This window comes from Hipposideros armiger, unplaced genomic scaffold, assembly GCF_001890085.2.
Source record: "Hipposideros armiger isolate ML-2016 unplaced genomic scaffold, ASM189008v1 scaffold_464, whole genome shotgun sequence".
NCBI classification, from domain to species: domain Eukaryota; kingdom Metazoa; phylum Chordata; class Mammalia; order Chiroptera; family Hipposideridae; genus Hipposideros; species Hipposideros armiger.
The window spans coordinates 349678-367362 of NW_017731814.1; the positions used below are offsets into that span (position 1 = coordinate 349678).

The 17685-nt window shown below is 51.2% G+C and overlaps 1 protein-coding gene across 1 annotated transcript in view; it reads right to left on the reverse strand.

Annotated features, from left to right (window-relative positions):
- Positions 1 to 3053: 3053 nt before the first annotated feature.
- The window catches only part of PLXNA2 (plexin A2), a 219098-nt gene continuing 204466 nt past the window's right edge, over positions 3054 to 17685 (reverse strand). The window contains exons 23-32 of the mRNA XM_019666177.1: positions 16561 to 16627; positions 16202 to 16348; positions 15433 to 15592; positions 14954 to 15057; positions 11218 to 11317; positions 10039 to 10229; positions 8518 to 8687; positions 5798 to 6010; positions 5050 to 5200; positions 3054 to 4328 (exon numbers count right to left, since the gene is read on the reverse strand). Of these exons, the coding sequence (XP_019521722.1) occupies positions 4233 to 4328; positions 5050 to 5200; positions 5798 to 6010; positions 8518 to 8687; positions 10039 to 10229; positions 11218 to 11317; positions 14954 to 15057; positions 15433 to 15592; positions 16202 to 16348; positions 16561 to 16627 (1399 nt within the window). The 3' untranslated portion in view covers positions 3054 to 4232. The remainder of the gene's footprint in view (positions 4329 to 5049; positions 5201 to 5797; positions 6011 to 8517; positions 8688 to 10038; positions 10230 to 11217; positions 11318 to 14953; positions 15058 to 15432; positions 15593 to 16201; positions 16349 to 16560; positions 16628 to 17685) is intronic.

Sequence of the window (17685 nt, forward strand, 5' to 3'; positions counted from 1 at the left end):
GAGACATTGGCGTTATGAAGAGGATGCCGCCATTTTCTCCAAGCTTGTTCCTGAGACAGGGCATCAGAAGGTCCTGAACTTCATCCCCCAAGTCTCCCTGTGGGATCCAATCCCACAGGCCAGTGTCTGTGAGGCTGCTTTGCGTTTCCTCACCCACGGAGGCCCCGCCCCAGCCTTGGTTATTTCCTTGTGGCCAGGCCCCAGGAGCCTCAGGCCGGGCAAGCTTGGTGTGGATGGGAAAAGATGGCCTCCCGCCGAGCAGCTGCTGGTTCAGTATTTACTTGCTGCAGGTTAATGGGGGCAGGTGTGGCAATAGGGATGCACCTGGAGATTTATCAGCCAGAGGCTTTCAAGCATTCTCTATGTGGTCTGCCCAGGCCATTTTTAGCCTAGTACACTCATCCATTACTTCTGCTTCACGTGCAGCAGGGCCAGGGGCCTCGATTGCTATTTCTTGTCCTCATTTGGTGGAAATAAAGGAAGGTCAGGAGCTCAAGCAGCAGGGGAAGCGCCGACAGAAGGGACAGCAGCAGTGGAAACGACAGAGGCTCTCACTGCTGGAGTAATATCCCCGGAATAATGTAAGGCAGCTGGGTCGGTCATCTTTCTTCCTTCTTCTGACCCCGTTTCTACAAAGCTCCTGCCCTCTGCAGGTGGAGAAGGAGAACTGTGCCTGCTAAGTTGGTAGGAACCAGGAGCCTGAGGAATATAAATGTACTAGAAGAAGGTTCTTCTTGGTCTTGTTTGTTGCTATTTCTCACACGTATAGCAGGGCCTAGGAAATAGTTGCCGCTGATGAAGTTTCTCTGAATGAATGAATGAGTGAATGTACGTAAGAAGAAGTTCCCTTACTTGAGTGAGGTTAATAGCTAATCCATGCATTTAATATCTGAACTCTATGAGGAGGGGGCGCTCTCTGCCAGGGGTGGATTGGAAATGGTTCTGAGAGATGCACTGTGGGGGGAGGTTGAGGGGGTGGCACTGAAGCATCTGATGCCATACCCAGGGCAGGAAGCTACAGCAGGCCAGCTGGAGGGACTTGCCCCACTAAGATGGACATCTTGTCCATCTCCATCTTACACATTAGTACCCTCTGTCTTGCCAAACACATTTTCTGGGGTCCTTTTCCTTTTCCAGAGAATTGTCTCTCATGCAGATCAATAAAACCAAATGAATCTGGGTTGATTTTCAAGAGAGACTTTCCCCCCGGCCTCCCTCCAAGATGGATGGCTTCATGTGAGGATGGGGCTGTGACTTTAATTATTGTTTCTCACACAGGGTCAAAATACCTTCAAATTGGATAATAGTGAGGAAGAGGCCAACCAACTTCCTCTGCCCTCTATTTCACAGGGCCTAGATTCCACCGGTTGTTAGCGACTCAAAGCCAAGGGTTGGTGGAGGAGGGATAGGTGGGAAGTCAGACAGGGGCAAGGCTCTACAACCTTTTACCCTCATGACCTGGCTTGAGTCCCAACCACGTTTCCTTTTTCTTAGTTCCTTCCTCAGGGATGCCCCCTGTGCCACTTCCTTTGCCAACTCAATTTCCGCAACTTTCTCATGGAATCCTGAGAAATGGGGCCAAGCCACTCTTGGCAGCTCTGGCTTCTCCCCTCTCTACTCACCAATCTGCCTTCTACCTCCATCATTCTCCACACCCCCAAGAAACTTCAAGGAAGAATGGTCACCGAAAGTAGCTGCTGGGAGATACCTGGGTGGATGCATAGATATAAGGGCTGGTTAAGATGCAATTGCGATGTCTAACTTCCTTTTACTTCTTGGTGGAAGACAGCCTTAGATGCCAGTTTGATCAGTGCCGTGATCAGAAAACCTTCATTCAGAGCTCGGAAGTAAAATAAGGGTGGACTGGATTTTTTTGCGGATAAAGTCCCCCCACTCACATTCTTCTTGCCCAATATCTCCTTCCATCTCCATACATCATGGGCTCTGAGCTGATAAGCTTTGGGAGCTGTGAAGAGTAAACACTTTGGCTTAGTGCAGAAGGCCAGTCATTAGTATTTCTTGCAGGCTATTAATAGGGTCCAGAGAAACTTTAACAGAAGTGGATTATCAGAAGAAAGTGGCCTTGGCATGGCTGGTTGTGAATTATAATGAAAACAAGCGAGTTTCCTGAGTAGTTTGCTGAATGCTTTTCTCTTCCCATTTGTCAGCTGCATTCAGGCAAGAAACTGGAGCTGAGGAGACCAGGCGATGTCTGCTGTGTGGTTAGCTCAGTGATCCAAAGCCACACGCCAGGGATGGAAGCCAGCCCTCAGAGCTCCCCGGCCTCCAGCCCTTTCCTGGGAATCCAATGGGGTCAGCAGAGCCTCTGGAAACTGGAATTGTTTGGAGGTAAATCAGGGCACAGAGAAGCTGGGGCTCAGAGTTAATTACAGAGGAAATGACCCCGGTCTGGTCTCTCTGGAGGTGGCTGGTCCAGTTTCCCAGCATTGTAGACCCTTGAAATGTAGAAGGTAGAAAGGGAAGGTTGGTCCTCCTCTACCTCCCCAATTCCCATCTCTTTGCCTTCCTTTTGTTCTCCTTTCCCCTCACTCCACTGCTGCTTTTAGAGAAGTTAGGGCTGGCTGCTTGGATCCATGCCAATGTAGGAGGCCTGGAAACTCTGATGGCTGTCCCAGTCACCAAGGTCCTGCCGCCAACAGAGCCACTTTCCTCTTAATGACGTCCACTGGCATCCACGGGTCCTCTGGACGAGGACAGAGCTTTGGTCTCTTTGTTTGGAAACTATACTCAGGAGAGCTGGTCATCATGGTTTTAGGTGTCAGCGGGAGAGAAAAGGAAAGGAGCCCAGTGAGAAGCCACCCACGTGTCCTTCAAACTCACAAGGACATGCGAGGCAGAAGAAGACAGTCAGGTGGGGATGCTAGGCATTTCTCCTGAGGCCAATGCTCAGACCATCAGGATCAGGAGCTTCTACATATGAGCAAGGATTGTCTCCCCCTCCAGGCACGAGAGAACGAAAGAAAGAAAGCGTAACTATAAATACTGCAGCTCCTTTAAACTATGCTCTTCAAGTATTGCTTGCGTAAACAGTGTTTGATTTTTGTTTTCTCTTTAATTGTAGAAACCACTAAGGGATTAGAGTGGAATCCAAAGCCAAACACCCATGTCCCCACATCAGCTCCCATGAGGAACCTCCTGGAGGCCTGGCCCACGTGCCTCCAGGCCCTTTCCCCAGGGTGCCTGGCTTATGACAGCAACTGATATAAGGCAGAGCTGCCCAATGTCCCCAGGGAGGCCCGGCGTCTGGTCCAGGAGAGGTCCACCTCGCCCCCACTTCTGGTAGTAACTTTAGGGACACCAAAAGGAAAAGTACCAAAGCTTAGCTCCTCATGTGTTGAGGTTTGGGATTAAATAAAACAAAAACAAACAAACAAACAAACAAACAAACAAACAAACAAACAGTAGCAAAAAGCATTGGTACTCTACAGACACATATCTCCTCTTAAGAGATGAGCATATACAGGTGTGTGGTTGGTAAAGCTCAGTTTCCAGTCAGCCATGCTGAGCTGCTTGGTGGCTTTGCAATTTTCTGCAGTCCCGTGCTTTTCTGGCTGCCAGGGTGATCCCAGGTTTTACTGGCATCTAGTTTTGCAAAGTGTTTGGTGCAAACTTGTGCTCATTCTTCTTATGTTTTAATTTCAAGGGAAAGGAAACAATCGTTTTCCTTCCAGTTTCTCTCAGCACGTCTTTTTTTCCGGCTTTTGGAAACAGAAGTTAGACACGGACGGAGGAATGGGGGCGAAAGAAGGAAGTGCGATAGAAACCAGAATTCAACAAAAGTTGGACGGGATTAACCAGGGAGGCTTTTTGTTTTGTTTTTATTTCTGGTTTTCCTTTTTCTTAAAAAAATTTAAATAAAGTTCTCATTATTTCCCCAATATACATCAAATGAGTTTTCATGCAAAGCAGCAGTCACAGAGGCAGCACCGTGCCCAGGCCCTGCCTCTCAGCTTGAAGAACCACCTTCTCCACGGCCCTGTTTCTCTCTCGTCCCTGGGGATGGATGGCGCCCATGGTCTCTCCCTGCAGGAACCGCCTGTGACGAGACTTGGCTGGCGTGGGGAGAGGGGCCCTCCCCTCTCCCCGGGATGGGGTCTCAGAGGACAGCGAGCTCCGGAGTCTGATCCCCTTCACTTGTCCTTCCTTCTGAGGCTCCCAGTGTGACAACTTTCCCAGGTCCCCCTCGTCCCAGGAACGGGAGGTTCCATCTCTCAGCTCTCGATGGACATGGCATTTATGAGCTGCTCCACCTTGTACGACAGCCGCTGGCGCCGCGCCTGCTCGTCCTGCTCGAGCGCCCCGATGAGCTGAGGAACAGAAACAAAGGTGGGGAAGACCTCAGGACTCAGAGAGAAGACGCCCTTTTCGGAATCCTTCTAGCTGCCTTTCCATTCAGTCCTAGCGAACGTAACTTCAAGAATGTATCTGATCAACTGAACATGGGTGTATGCATGCATGTGCTTGCATGTACATAGTGCATGTATATGTATGTGTATGTATGTGATCTCTAAGGTGTTTAAGACAATATTTGGAATATAGAAAGTACTATTATTATTACTAGTACTACTACTACTACTATCACTTTCAGGTACAATGCTACTGCGTGACTTGTGAATTCTCTGAAGCTGTCCTATTCAACCTCTATTCACATTAAGGTCCACCTATCGATCGAAATATAACTGACAGGATCTGCCCAAATGCAAATCTGTTGTTCCGGAAAGAGTGAAATCAACCATACAACACTTGAACTGAAAAACAATGACATTATTAAAAGTGTTGTTTAAATTTACTGAGTTAACAATGAGTGAAAGACAGTGGGATGTGTAAGGGTGAGCTCGATGAATCAGGAGAGGTTAGGCTGCCTTCTGAGGCGATGGGAACGATTCCTGAGCTTAGAGGTGTTTGACTCCATGAATGTGTTTTCTAAACGACCCTCTGATGCCGTTATTTAAGGACGGGGCCGGGCATTCTGCTTAATCGTCTTGCTGGCCGCGGGCTGGCTTCTGCCCCTCCGGGGCTCCGTCTTACCTCTTCGCTGTACTTGCTGACGTAGGAGTAGATCTCATTGAGGGCGCTCAGCATGTTGAACTCCACGGCGTGCAGGCGGGACTGCTCAGCGAGGTAGGCGTTCATGTCCTGGTCACTGATGGCAGGCAGCTTGGCGATGTCTGCATAGTATCTGCCAGAGGAAGGACAGACTTCAGGGGGACTCAGCAAATGTTTGTCTCCACGGGCCCTGCCCTGAGGCCCCTTGCCAGGGAGCATGAGGTGTCACTAGTCTTCCCTGAGGCCAGGTTCCATCCAGCTGTGAGCTCCTGGCTGCAATGGCCCCAGAGTGGTTAAAAGCCTAGACTCTGACCAGATTCTTTGTATTCACATCTCCGCTCTGCTACCTGCTAGCTGTGTAACCTCGGGCAAGTTACTTAGCCTCTCTGTGTCTCAGTTTCTTCATCAGTAAAATGGGGATGATCATAACACCTACTTCACAACGCTGTTGGGTCTTTTAATGAGATGATATATACCAATCCCTATTACAGTGCTGGGTGCCTAGCATGTGCTCAATAAACGGTAATTAGGATGACAATGATCTGACTTCCAAGGGCACAGAGCTTCCCTTCCTTCCCTCAGCAGGAAGTGTGGACAAGAGAAAGGATAGGGGCACAAGGTCCCTAAGGTACCACAAACACAGTCGTGAGTCCTGGGTCAGTAAAGCCCACAGGGCCGGGAACGGAGCAGGCAGACAGGGGCGTGGGCCTGTCCTGAGGGCACTACTGACCTCTCCACCCAGCTCTTGTAGCTGGGAATGTCCTTGGCGTAGAGCAGCTTGTTGGAGGGGGAGTCCTTGCCCAGCCGGTGCTCTGACGTTGAGCAAGAGTCCATGAACGTCTGGGCCACCACGGAGAGGCAGGCGTCTGTGATGCTGCCCTTGTGAATGTCAAATACAAACTGGGGGTTCTTTATCACGTTCACCCAGAAGCGCAGAGGGAGGCTGTGGGAAAAAGCAGAGCAGACCTTGAGGGCTGTGCCTTGGCTGCACCCCTGAAGCTGTCTGCTAATGTTCCTGCTCACCCCTAAATGCGAAAGTCTCTCTCCAAAGGGCAAGGGAATGAAGTCACAGAAAACGAGTCCAGCCAAGGCTGCTAATTTCACTTAAGCTATTCCTGACCCTAGGAGAAAAGGAGCGGTGCCACTGTACTCTAATGGCGTGCTGACCCTGCTCTCTAACGGCTGAGGGGTAGGCTTGGGGGTGGGGGGTAGTTCTGTTCCCTCCTGCCAGCTTTTTCCCGAAGTCCTCTGTGCCCCCAGGGCAGCCCAAGTACAGAGAATTGCACAGTTTTCTCAAAGCTTCAAACAAAGCCACCAGGCTCCTAGAGTCCCTCCACAGTGCCCTTGGCTTGGCCATTGTCGGGGAGGATGCAGCCAGCAGCCCCAGGCTGGCCTCCGTGTGGGCACAAAGGGCACCACCTGTGCTCTCCGCCCAGCCCAGCCCCAGAGCTGCTTCCCAGGGCTGGCCTGGCCTGGCCTGGGCTGCGGAATGGGCTCCCCTGGGGGCAGCTCTTTCAGGACTCTGCTGGGCTTTCCGTGTCTGGGCAGGGGCAGAGGGAAAGGAGGAGGCCATTGTTGGCTCGCTGGAAATGACTCACTGTAGCTGAGTTTTTCCCACCCCAAACGGAACTAAGCAGTGCTTAGGAGAGTTCCTTCTGCAAAGTGGGAATTTATAATCAGAGCAGAATGCATTTTCTCTGCTCGTTAGGGCAGAAGGAGGATAAGCCCATTTATTCCTCCTTCAAATCCACAACAGCTGCTGTTTCTCCTGCTTTTTCTAACTTTGCCTCCTCCTCCAGCTGCCTTTGGGACCTTAACTCTTTGGGCTCCTCTGTGCAGTGAGCTCTGTCCCCTGGCTTGTCCGCTGGCCTGAGGTGATGTTCTAGCGATCCAGCCTACTGCCTCTCCTCTCCCGTTCTTCATCTTCTCTTAATGCTCATGGACCCCAAACTTTCCCAAACATCTCGGTCCTGCCAAGTCCCTGGAAAGATCAGCTTTGCCCACTCCAAGCCCTTCCATCAAGATTTCTGCTTATCTTTCAAAATGCAAGGGGATCTCTCACTTTCCTATTATAGGAGGAGCTGCCTCAGCTGAGAGGTGACTCATCTCTTCCACCTTTTCCTTCCTCCAGTAGCTTTGGGAAACTTCTGACATTCTTTCCTTGGACATTAGCTATCTGAGGTCTCGATAAGGGGACTTTCTCCCACCACAACACCAGCGTAGGGCATTTCTATGACTTGGGCCTGGCCAACAACAGAAGGCACGGAGGTGGGGATAATCCGGAATTTTCTCTTGATTTCCCTGAAATTGCCTACTCCCAGTGCTGGGCTGGGATCCTCCAAAGCCAAGGAGACCGCCACAGCCCTGCCTCCGGGGGTGCAGATAAAAGGCCCGCCCCAGTGAAATGCCCCATGACCACCACCATCCATTTCATTTCACTGTGATCAAAGCTGCAGCTTTTGCAGGGCTCAGCCACCACAACACCTCGGAGAAGGAAGGCATAGACAGGGTTGGGGTTGGGTATTTTCAAAGTGTTTTGCTGGTTGCTAGGACTTTTGATTCCCAAATAACAGCCTGGGCCCATCTGTGTCGGCTCTGTTTTCTGAGGAGATCGCGCTGACTCCAGACAGCTGTGTGGGCTGCTTGCCCAACCCGAATGCCTGGGCCTCCTTTCTCTGCTCTGCTCTTTCCCCAAAGAAGAGTTTTGACTCTGTGTCTTGGCCCGGCCCTGTCTGACCTGAAAGCCAGACATTAGCTTGGTCCGTGGTCCAGGTTCAAACTCAAGAAAGAAAAGTCTTATGCCAGGAGCCTGTGGGAGCCGCTGCCCCCACTCTTTCAGGGAAGAGGCATGCCCGCAGGACATCGGCCGGCTGCTTCCTGAAGCCATGGGGTAATAACTTGGCCTTAAGGGATCAAGTCTGCAATGACATCCTCCTGGTCAGTGGGCTCAAGCCTACAGCAGGTGTGAGTTCTCTCCTGAGTGCTGGCCACTTTCCTCAGGGGTCTCAGTTTAACTCAGGGTTTCCGGGTCTCAGGAAGTGCCTAAGATTCTGCCCTGCTCAGAATGCCTGATGCTGCCCAGGCTTTGAAGCTCTGCTTCTAGGTCTCAAATAGGGCTGTCTGTGTAGGTTTCCCCACCCCCCTTTTCCTGAAAACCAGAGATCTCAGAGTCAAGGAGGAGGAGCTTCCTGGAGAAGTCTCTCAGCCTGAAAGGGCAGAGCTCAAGTGTGCATCCTGGTGCGGGCCCTTAGCCAGGCAGGCCCCACTTGGAGGCTGCCTGGAGACCATGGTGGCTCTGCAGAGCATATGTGCGCTATTTGTCCGAGGAGACTGGAATTACCAGCCACAGGGAACAGGCTCCCCCCATCTTCCTGGTCCCTGCTGGTCCCCACCCCACACAGCTTGCAGCCTCTTCAGGCTGCACCTCCCCCTGGGCTCCCCAGGGGTTACCAGTTGCTTTTCCAGGTGTGCCGCACATCTGTGTCGTGGATGCTATGTCTGTCTGCCTGCTCATCCAGGAAATCAAACATGTACTTGATGGCCAGGGGAAGAGCGCTGCCCCGGTGCACAGTGCTGAACAAGGTCTCAAACAAGTCATCCACGAACTTCTGCAGGGTGCCCTGGGGGAGGGGCAGTGGGACAGTATGAGGTGGAGGGCGGTGGAGGGAGGCAACAGGCAGCAGATGCGCAGACCAGATGGTGCCTCGGGCCAGTCCTGTCTTAGAAATTTGTCTGCGATGCCAGGCTGAGCAAACAGTGTTGTGGGGTTGGGAAGGGAACTGTTAGGCTATCAGGGAGGTGGGAGGGACTAAATGGGCTACAGATTCCTGCGAAGATCTCCACTTTCCAGCCACATGCCACATGGATGCTTGTGTCCACACTAGAGGGCATCTGATAGGAAGACATGAGTGCTCTGAGTCTAGGCTTCCCATGGGGAATGGGGGGGGGGTCAAAGGCTGGTACGGAGGGTGTCTGAAGAACCAGCTGGAGGACTGGGAGCCTCCTGGCAGGAACATGGCAGGACCTCAGAGGGTCTGATAGTTAGGAAAGTGTGAAGAGGCTTATGATATCAGTGGCCTGTGGTAAGTGGTATCTGGCATGGGAGCTGCAGGTGAAAGGTCCAGATTCAAGAACACTCAGGCATAGCTCTGACCCACAGGGCCTTGAAAGTGTCTGGGGCAGGAGCAAGAGTGGGCCTGGGTCCCACAGTTTACAGGTTCAAGGGACAACTCTGAGTCAGGAAAATGTCTACCCTTTCCTGGTATCTCTTTCGTGGTTTCTTATTAGCCTATTAGATGAAGCAAAATTTGAGGCATGTGGTCTGATGGTATATTTCTGTGCCACTTCTGGGAGCAAGTCTGAGAGGTGTAATCTGCATGCCACTGTATTAGAATTTCAGTAGCAATTAATTGGAAACTATTTGAAATCTAGCCCAGCCTGGCCTTTGTGGGCCGTACGATTGCCATACTTAGAGGCATATTACACTAGTTATCTGCAAGGGAAGCTGAAAGACAGCTTTAGATCACAGCTTCCAGCACTGCCACGCCTCACTTCCATCAGCGTTTTGGGGGTAGATGGAATGGGGCAGGGGACGGGGAGCTTTCTTTCAGGTTATTGGCAGGACCAGGCCTTCATGCTTTCCCTCCCGTTGTGGCCAGAAAGTGGATGGAAAAGGCGAGGATGGTGAAGGCTGGCATATCTGTCCAGTTACCACCAATAAGAAAACCACAATATCTTCCTAAGTGGTACAGGCCCAGACACGGGGGAGCCTCTCCTCTGAAGAGTAATGGTGGTCTTTGAGGAGTGGGCCAGGAGTGATGATATCATTATGATTTTGCCAAAGGGTAGAGAACAGCAGTAGCTGATCCCCTGGAAAGCCCACCCGGAGACCTGGGCCTGCTCATCTGAATGGGTCTCCTGGAAGGAATGACTCCATGATGTCCTCCCTGGGCTGGGCAGAGCAGGAGTTACCTTGGTGGCCAGTAGCCGGGTCAGGTAGATCTCGGACACCATCTTGCTGCCACGGTCACCCTCTTTCTGGTCCCCATGGTCATGGTTCTTCACCAGATGCCACACCTTGACCCCACTCTCCAGGTCTGGGGTGATCATGGGGGCCCGGGACCGTAGGCTGTCAGGGCTCCCTGTGTACCTGAAGGATGAGTCTGAAGAGAAGGGGACAGTGGAGGCCTGTGAGCAACTGGTTTCATCCTCCTCTCTTGAAGAATCCTTCTAGAATCCCTGCCCACCTGCTACACTCACTCAGATACACCAGTTTCGATTGGAAGGGGACTCTTGGGACCTCAGCTGGGTGGGTGATTTTAGGAATCCTTGGTTGGCATGAAGACAGCCTGAAACCTTTTTGTAAAAAGAGGATTTAGAAATTCTGTGAGCTGGAGAGACCCTTGGGAATTTGGGAGTCCCCCTCCACTGATGCTTTCAGCAAAGCATAATCAATAGGTAAAATGTCAAGTGGATATTTTCAAAGAGATTTTGATAAAAAGCTGGGTACTAGGGGGCCTGTGAACTGTAATGCTCCCTCTCAGGAGTTAATGGGGTCCTTCTTACTCGAGGCCTAGCATATGGGGTTGCCAAGGCATTTTTGGAGCCATCAGCCTCAGTAATGAGGTGTCCTTTACCTGGACAGCCCAAAGCCATAGTACATACGTGAAACCCGAGAAAACAGAGTCAGAGAGAGCGAAGTACCGTAACCTTATTGCCCAGAGGGCACAGGGAGCCCTAGCACTCCTCAGTGGTGGACAGGCTAAGATGGGCAATTTATTGCCCAAACTGGGACACTTTTGAGAGTAAAAGGGGACACTATTAATAATTCAGCCAGGACAGTAGGCATTGACTGGGATATGTAAACTTCCCAGCCAGGTGCCTCCCTGGTTCTGGGCCCCTTGAACTCCTCACCAGGCCTAGGCTATTGAAGGAAGGGCACATGGTGCCACCTGCACCCACAGCTCTGAGGAGATGGACTGCTTTGGGAAGGACTGGAATAAGGAGGAAGGAAACACATGAGCGAAGGCATCTGACTAGAGGTTGGCAGCAGCAAGGGCTTCCTGCTCTCAGAATGGGGCAGTGCGTGGCCCCTGGTCGGCTACAGAAGGCTCCCCTCTGAGCTGCCCAGGCCGTCTTCCTGGTTCTCACCATATCTGCTGATGGACGTCCGGGAGATGCTGGCAGAGGCAGGGATGTTGTAGGAGGAGGTCTGTTTGGGGACCAGAGCCACCACCGATCTGTCTGATACCTGAGAAAGGTAGGAAAGGGACAGCACGGGTGAATGTCGGTGTCTTGAGAAACTGACTAGTCAAGTACTTCTAGAAGGTTATTTCTTCAGGTGTGGGGTAGAGTGCAAAAAGTTCAGGCACACTAGAAACAATTCCTGCTGTCCAACGTGGTAGCTGCTGACCACCGTGGCTACCGAGTGCTCGAAATTCAGTTAGTCCAAACTGAGATGCACTGGAAGTGTCTGAACTGAAATGTGCTGCAAACGCTCAACACATACTGGGTTTCAGTGACTTAGCATGCGTCAAAATAATTCAAACTATCTCAATCATTTTTCTATTTAGTGCATGTGGAAATGATAATTATTTTAGACCAGTTGGGTTAAAGAACATATATTGTTGACATTAATTTCATTGGTTTATTTTTACTTTTTAAATGTGGCTAGTGAACATTTAAAATTACACACGTGGCTTGTATTACATTTCTATTGGGCAGCACCGGGCTAGACCTGGCCTCCCTTCAGTCTTGTGAGTTACATACAATGATTCCCATTTTATGGATCAGAAAATCAAGGCTAACCAACATCTTCAAGGTCACACACTTAATACCTGGTGCAGCCAGTATCTGTAGCCAGATACAGGCTCCAGAGCACATGTTCTCCTCATTGGGACTTGATTACAAATCACACTGGTCTGAAGTCCATTTTCCCTTTTGGGTCTGATTTCTTTCTGGCCTGGGTCTTATAATGCCTGAGCCACCTTGAGGAGTTTTCCCAACAGAACAGCTGTTCTTGGGGAGTCAGAGGGAAAGATGGTGTCTTGCCCCGTTCTCTGTGAGGGTGTCCAGGTTCAGCACCCAGCCTGGAGGGCAAGGTCTGATAAATGAGGAGCCATATTGAAGACATTTGGGGGCCATTAGGATTTAAGATTACCTTCTATCCAATAAAAATGTTGAATCCCCAGAATTGTGGCGATCCAATTAAACCCCTAACGCAGAGGGAATAAAACAGCTATAATAATGTTATGGGCCATAAAACATCCCTATTAAACCATTTTTTATTTTAACAATTTTTATGAACTTTATAAGTTTGATTTATAGCTGTACCAGTCGTAAAACCATCTTTCTGGGTCTTAAATTCTCAGTCCCTCTCTCCCACCAAAAAAGAATTAAATGTTGGGAAGTCGAACTATAAATGAACATTAGCGGTAACGAGATTCCCTGATAGCTGGGTTTAGTAGTGGTGTTTAATTTTACCCTCCCTATAAATCTGCAGGAGCCCGGGAAATTTTTTAACATCTCTGTTAATTAAGATTATGCAGATTTTCTCCTGTCGGAGCTCCAAGGACCTTTGACTCCAGGAGGGTAACAAGAGGGCAATGTTTTGACCAGGGTCCTGCGCTCTTCACAGCTCCTGAAAGGTGCCAGTGCGCCATGATTTCCCAGCTGGGCCAGCTCCTGGGAGCCAGCAGTTTGCACCACCAGCACCAGGTCTGGAACGGTGGGGGACCTCTCCACCTTTACCTCTTCAGGAACTCTCCTTGCAACTGACAGCCTAGAAATGATACTTTGAAAGGCTGGCAGGGGCAGAGGTTTACACTCCCAGGAAGAACAGATTCCGTTATCATTTTTATGGTGTGTTGTCACCTAAAGGAAGAGTCACAAGATGATTCGAATGACCACAGTTCAACTCAGTTCCAGGTCTCCGTCACTACATCTCTCTTGTCCTCAGTCTTTCTTTCTTTTAACCAACAGGCAGTACAAATCCGATTCCTGACTGGGTCTGACCTTGGCTGTGCCACTTCCTGGCTACATGACTTGGGGAGTCACTTAACCGCTCAGTGCCTCAGTCGTCTCATTTGTCAAAGGCGATAATAATCTTGTCTGGGTTTTTGTGTGGATTAAAGGAGTTAGGACACGAAAAGCTGTGGGCAGTGCCTGGTGCCCAGTGAGCCCTCCGTAAGTGTTGGTATTAGCGTTGCAATTACGAGCGTTGCAATGACAGCATCGTCATGGACTCCCAAAGGGAAGGATAATCCCCGTGGTCCCCTGTCACTCAGGGCTAGCATGTGGGAAGTGCTCTGCACTCAGTAAAGCTCAGTAAATATTTGAGGAATGATTGAATACATGAATGATAAATGACATCAGGGAATTGAAAGTGCTTTGTATGATGAGCACTGTCAGAACAGAATATTCCCTTCTTTTGACCGGGAGCCATCAGGAGGACAGCCGAGTAACAGAGTTAGGGCCTCACAGACAGAGAAGGAAGACCCCCACTCCTACCCTGGAGAAACTATAAATTTGGGGGCATAATGCTATTCTATTTCGTACCTCCTTCTCCAGCTCTAATTGGTTCATTACAACTGTTCTACAGGCTGCATTAAGCACCTTGAAGTGGGATTGGGATGAACACAGGCAACGACTGTGGCTCCCCAGGATATCTGCATCCATCTGGGCACCTCACCTGTTGTTTCTAGTCCTTCCAACCACCTTCACAAGTCAGGTTGTTATTTCCATTTTATAGAGGAGGAGCCCAGTTCCGAGGGATTAAAGTCATACCACCGGTGAGTGGGGACGCTGGGTTTAAATACAGCTGGCAAATCCCTTTCCTTTCCCACTACATCACATTCCCTCCATCTGGGGTGGAGAATGCAGGCCAGAGAGGGGGCGGAGCCTGGAGAGAAGCGTTTCGGGGTTTCCGCGGTGCCCTCCAGCTTCCTCTGTGCCCCAGGAGGCTCCCAGCCAGCTGTTGTTGGCTGTTAAGGCCCAGCTTCCTGGACTTTGGCAATTCGGTGCCTCAGAGCCCAGCCCGCCAGCCCCCTATACCCTCCCCACATGAGGCACGGATGTAGGAGGATGTTAGGAGTCAGGCAGACCCACTGCGTCTTGTAGCCTCAGGCACTTCCTCTGGTTCATTTCTCTTGGTGTCTCATGTTCAGCTTCTATTTTATTATTTTTCCTGAGTCCCAACCTGCCTACCTATGCTTACTCTTACAGAGACCCCTAGCTGAGAGTGCTTACTGTGGGAGGGAAGTGGCGGAGTCAGTACCCCCTGGATCTTTTGTTATTTTGCTGGGATTTTTTTTTTTTTGACTGTTCATTCAATGTGTCTGCCAATGTGCTCAACACTTGACCTACTGTACTTATTCTATTCCACACAACTTGACTGCGCAGGGATCACCATGAGCTCCATTTTACAGATAAGCAGGATGGGAGCTTAAGTAATTTACCCAAGGACACCAGCAGCTAGCAAGTGGCAGAGTGTAAAACCTGAAGACAAGTCTACCCAATTTCCTGGTACATTGCAAGTGAGCAGTATAAGCCTACCGTGGTTGTCTTTTGGACGGTGTCACAACATGAATTTTTCTGCAGACCTAGAGCTAACAGGATAGCAATGCCTAGTCTTACCCAGACCAGTTAGGTCAGTTTCTCAGGGTGGGTGTAGCGCTCAAGTTTTTGGTAAGTTTCCCTGAGTAATTCTAATGGGCGGCCACGGATAAGAATCGCTGCTCTAGGCTCAGGGAGGAGGGGAAAAGGAAAGATTAAGAAAATCCCTTTTAGGCTTTCCAGGGCCTTGGAGCAAACCTTGGAGGGAAGGAGACAGTTGGGACCAAGGTCCTGGAGCAAAGCGCCTTCCCAGACTGGGAGGCCCCACCCTCACCTGATAGTGCATCAGCGTGTTGAGCCGCTTCCAGTCGCCCTCGATCTTGGTGGTGATGTCTTCATCTTGCAGCACAACCCGGGCAATCCGGCCTTGGCGCCACTCTGGGTGGAGGGGTGGTGCAGGTCAACGTGAGGGGATGGGGTCTGCCAGCCAAGACCACCCAGTCCTACCTCCTCTAGGGGCCTGGCAACCCTGGCCCCCTCAAGCTGGTACAATGATAGCACTTAAGATGTCTAGGGCTCCATGGTGTCCAGACAGCTGGGCAGAAGTGCAGGCCGCACCAGAGGCAGCCACATCTAAGCAGGAAGTGCCCTGGGAACAATAGTTCAGGTGGCCCCTCCCCTGGGCAGGACCCTGTCACTGCCCTAGGAGGGGCCCTATGCAGGGCAGGGCTTCCATCCAGTCCCACAGCCGGAATGCCCTCTTAGAGGCCGCGTGCCCGCCCCTGGCCCCACACTGCCAGCCAGGCCTCCTACCCAGGTCCATGTCCACGGCCCGCGGCCGCTGGGAGTAGGGCACGTTCTTGTAGATGGCGTCAAGGATCTTCTCCTTGACCTGTGTGATGGTGTCACAGTTCAACACCTTCACCGGGATCTCTGGGCTATTCTCATTGTCCGGGTTGACGCAGTTCAGGATCTGTTAAGTGGCGAGAGAGGGGAACAGGAGGGAGTTGAGGGAGCAGTTGAGGGAGAGGGAGTGAGGCCTCGGAAGGAAATCTTTCCTAGTCCCCCCTCCCCAGGAGAAATGGTGCCTCTCCGCCTTTCTTTCACCTCCCTGCCATCGGCCAAGGATAGCCTGAGTCTTTCTGCTGCCTCTACTTCCCAGCTCCTGGATGGCTTAGGGGAGCTGCACTCCTGGAACAAGGCATCCTGGGCTTCAGAGATGGCCCCAGGTGTATCGGGGCTGGCCTCCTGCTATCCCGAAGCCTCTCCATTAGGAATCTGCACTCACATTCTTTCCCATGATGCTCACTTCCTCATTCCTGATGGTGGGTGATCTTTCCTCTCCACCCCACATTATCTCCGGTAAACTGAGGTGAGAGCTTTATGGGCCCCCCCCAAATGAAATGGGAGAGGGCGCCCAGGTGGGTGGGCTGCCTGTCCTTGGTACACTTGGACTTGCCCCCAGGCCAGTCGGTCTCCAAGCCTCTTTAGTGACCCCTCAGACTGGTTTTGTGGTCAGAGGGTAAAGTAGGAATCAGAGGTAGGAGGTTCACGCTGTCCCCTGAGCTTCCGGCCTCCTCACCAGGGTCTTGTACTCGATCTGCTGCCGGATGAGCTTGTCCTCGCTCAGGGAGTAGCGGGCCTCGCCTGTGATGGCATCGATGGGGCCCTTCTCCATCTGCTGCTTGATGGCGCAGTAGAGCATGAAGAGCGGCTCCCCCGCGCACTCCTGTGGGCAAAGACGGGGCACGGTATGTGGTGGCATCAGCTTCCTGCCCACCCTCTTCTGATCAAGCTCCCAGGTCCCTTTTGCTTTGCAGCACTCCGGCCAGGTAGGTCCCTGTGCCTGAAGGGGTCCCCATATAGTCCTGATGGCCAGGCTCAGAGGAGCAGCCCCCCAGCCTTTTCTCAATTGAGGTCCCCGTCTCACGCCCATCTCACCTTCAGGAACTTGTGCAGGAGGAAGGCAAACCAATTTGTCAGCATCTTCTCAGCCACAGACTCTGTCCTGTGGAGGGAGCAGGAACAAGGGGATCTCAGACCGGCGGCCTGGTTTGTTGTGTGGGCCATGGTCCAACAGAACAACAGGGCACTGAAGGACATAGGGCTGGAAGCCAGGACACCTGGGTTCTAGCCCAACTCCACCAGTAACTACAAGTGTAGCCTGGGCCAAAGGTTTCTTCTCTCTGGGCCTCAATTTCCTGTGAAAATGGAGTGGTACTCCAAGGTGCAGATAACTGTGCCCAGTACCCCATCTCATAGGGCTATTCCCTTCTGGTCTCAGGGGGATAAACAGTTTCCCCGTCCCTCTGGGATTTCTTGCATGCCTGAGTATTATGCTCTATTTTGTATGTCCTGAAGGTTCCTGGTACCTGCTTTGCCAAACACTCAGGATCAAACTGCCTGGGTTCAAATCCTGGCTCCGCCATGTACTACTAGCTGTGTGACCTTGGGCAAGTGGTTTCATGTCTCAGGGTTCAGCTTCCCCATCTCTAAATGGGAAGGATGATGATGATGATGATGATGATGATGATGATGATGATGATATCTATCCCAGAGGATTGTTGTCAGGGCTGAATGAGTTAATATATGTAAAGTGCTAAGAATAACACCTGGTATCCAATAGCTGCTATTATTGCTGTCATGTGGGGTCATGGATCCCAGCCCTTCATGTAGAGAGCCGTGTGTGTAAGTGTTTAGCTGACGGGGGAATCTGCTTCTGAAAGTACCACCCCTCCCCCACCCTCATTCCTGGGCTTTGGATCTGGGGACTCAGGAAGCAACAAGCCGGCTGTGACAGATCCACAGTGATGGGGATGCCTGAGGGGTATTTTAAGTCCCTGCACGTGGTGCAAATTATACCCTCTGGTTGCAGTAAATCTCAGGCCTTTGCCAGGGCTGCTCAGCGATCTGGGCCTGGGAGAGAGTGACAATGCTTCTAGAAGAAATTGTAGCTTTCTCCCCTGGCCCCTCCCAGCACCTTCTCCTTTGCATTGTGTCTGAGATTAGCTCTAATTTAAATACAACAGTTCTTAATGAGAGTTTCTAATGTTCAGATTGGCAGGA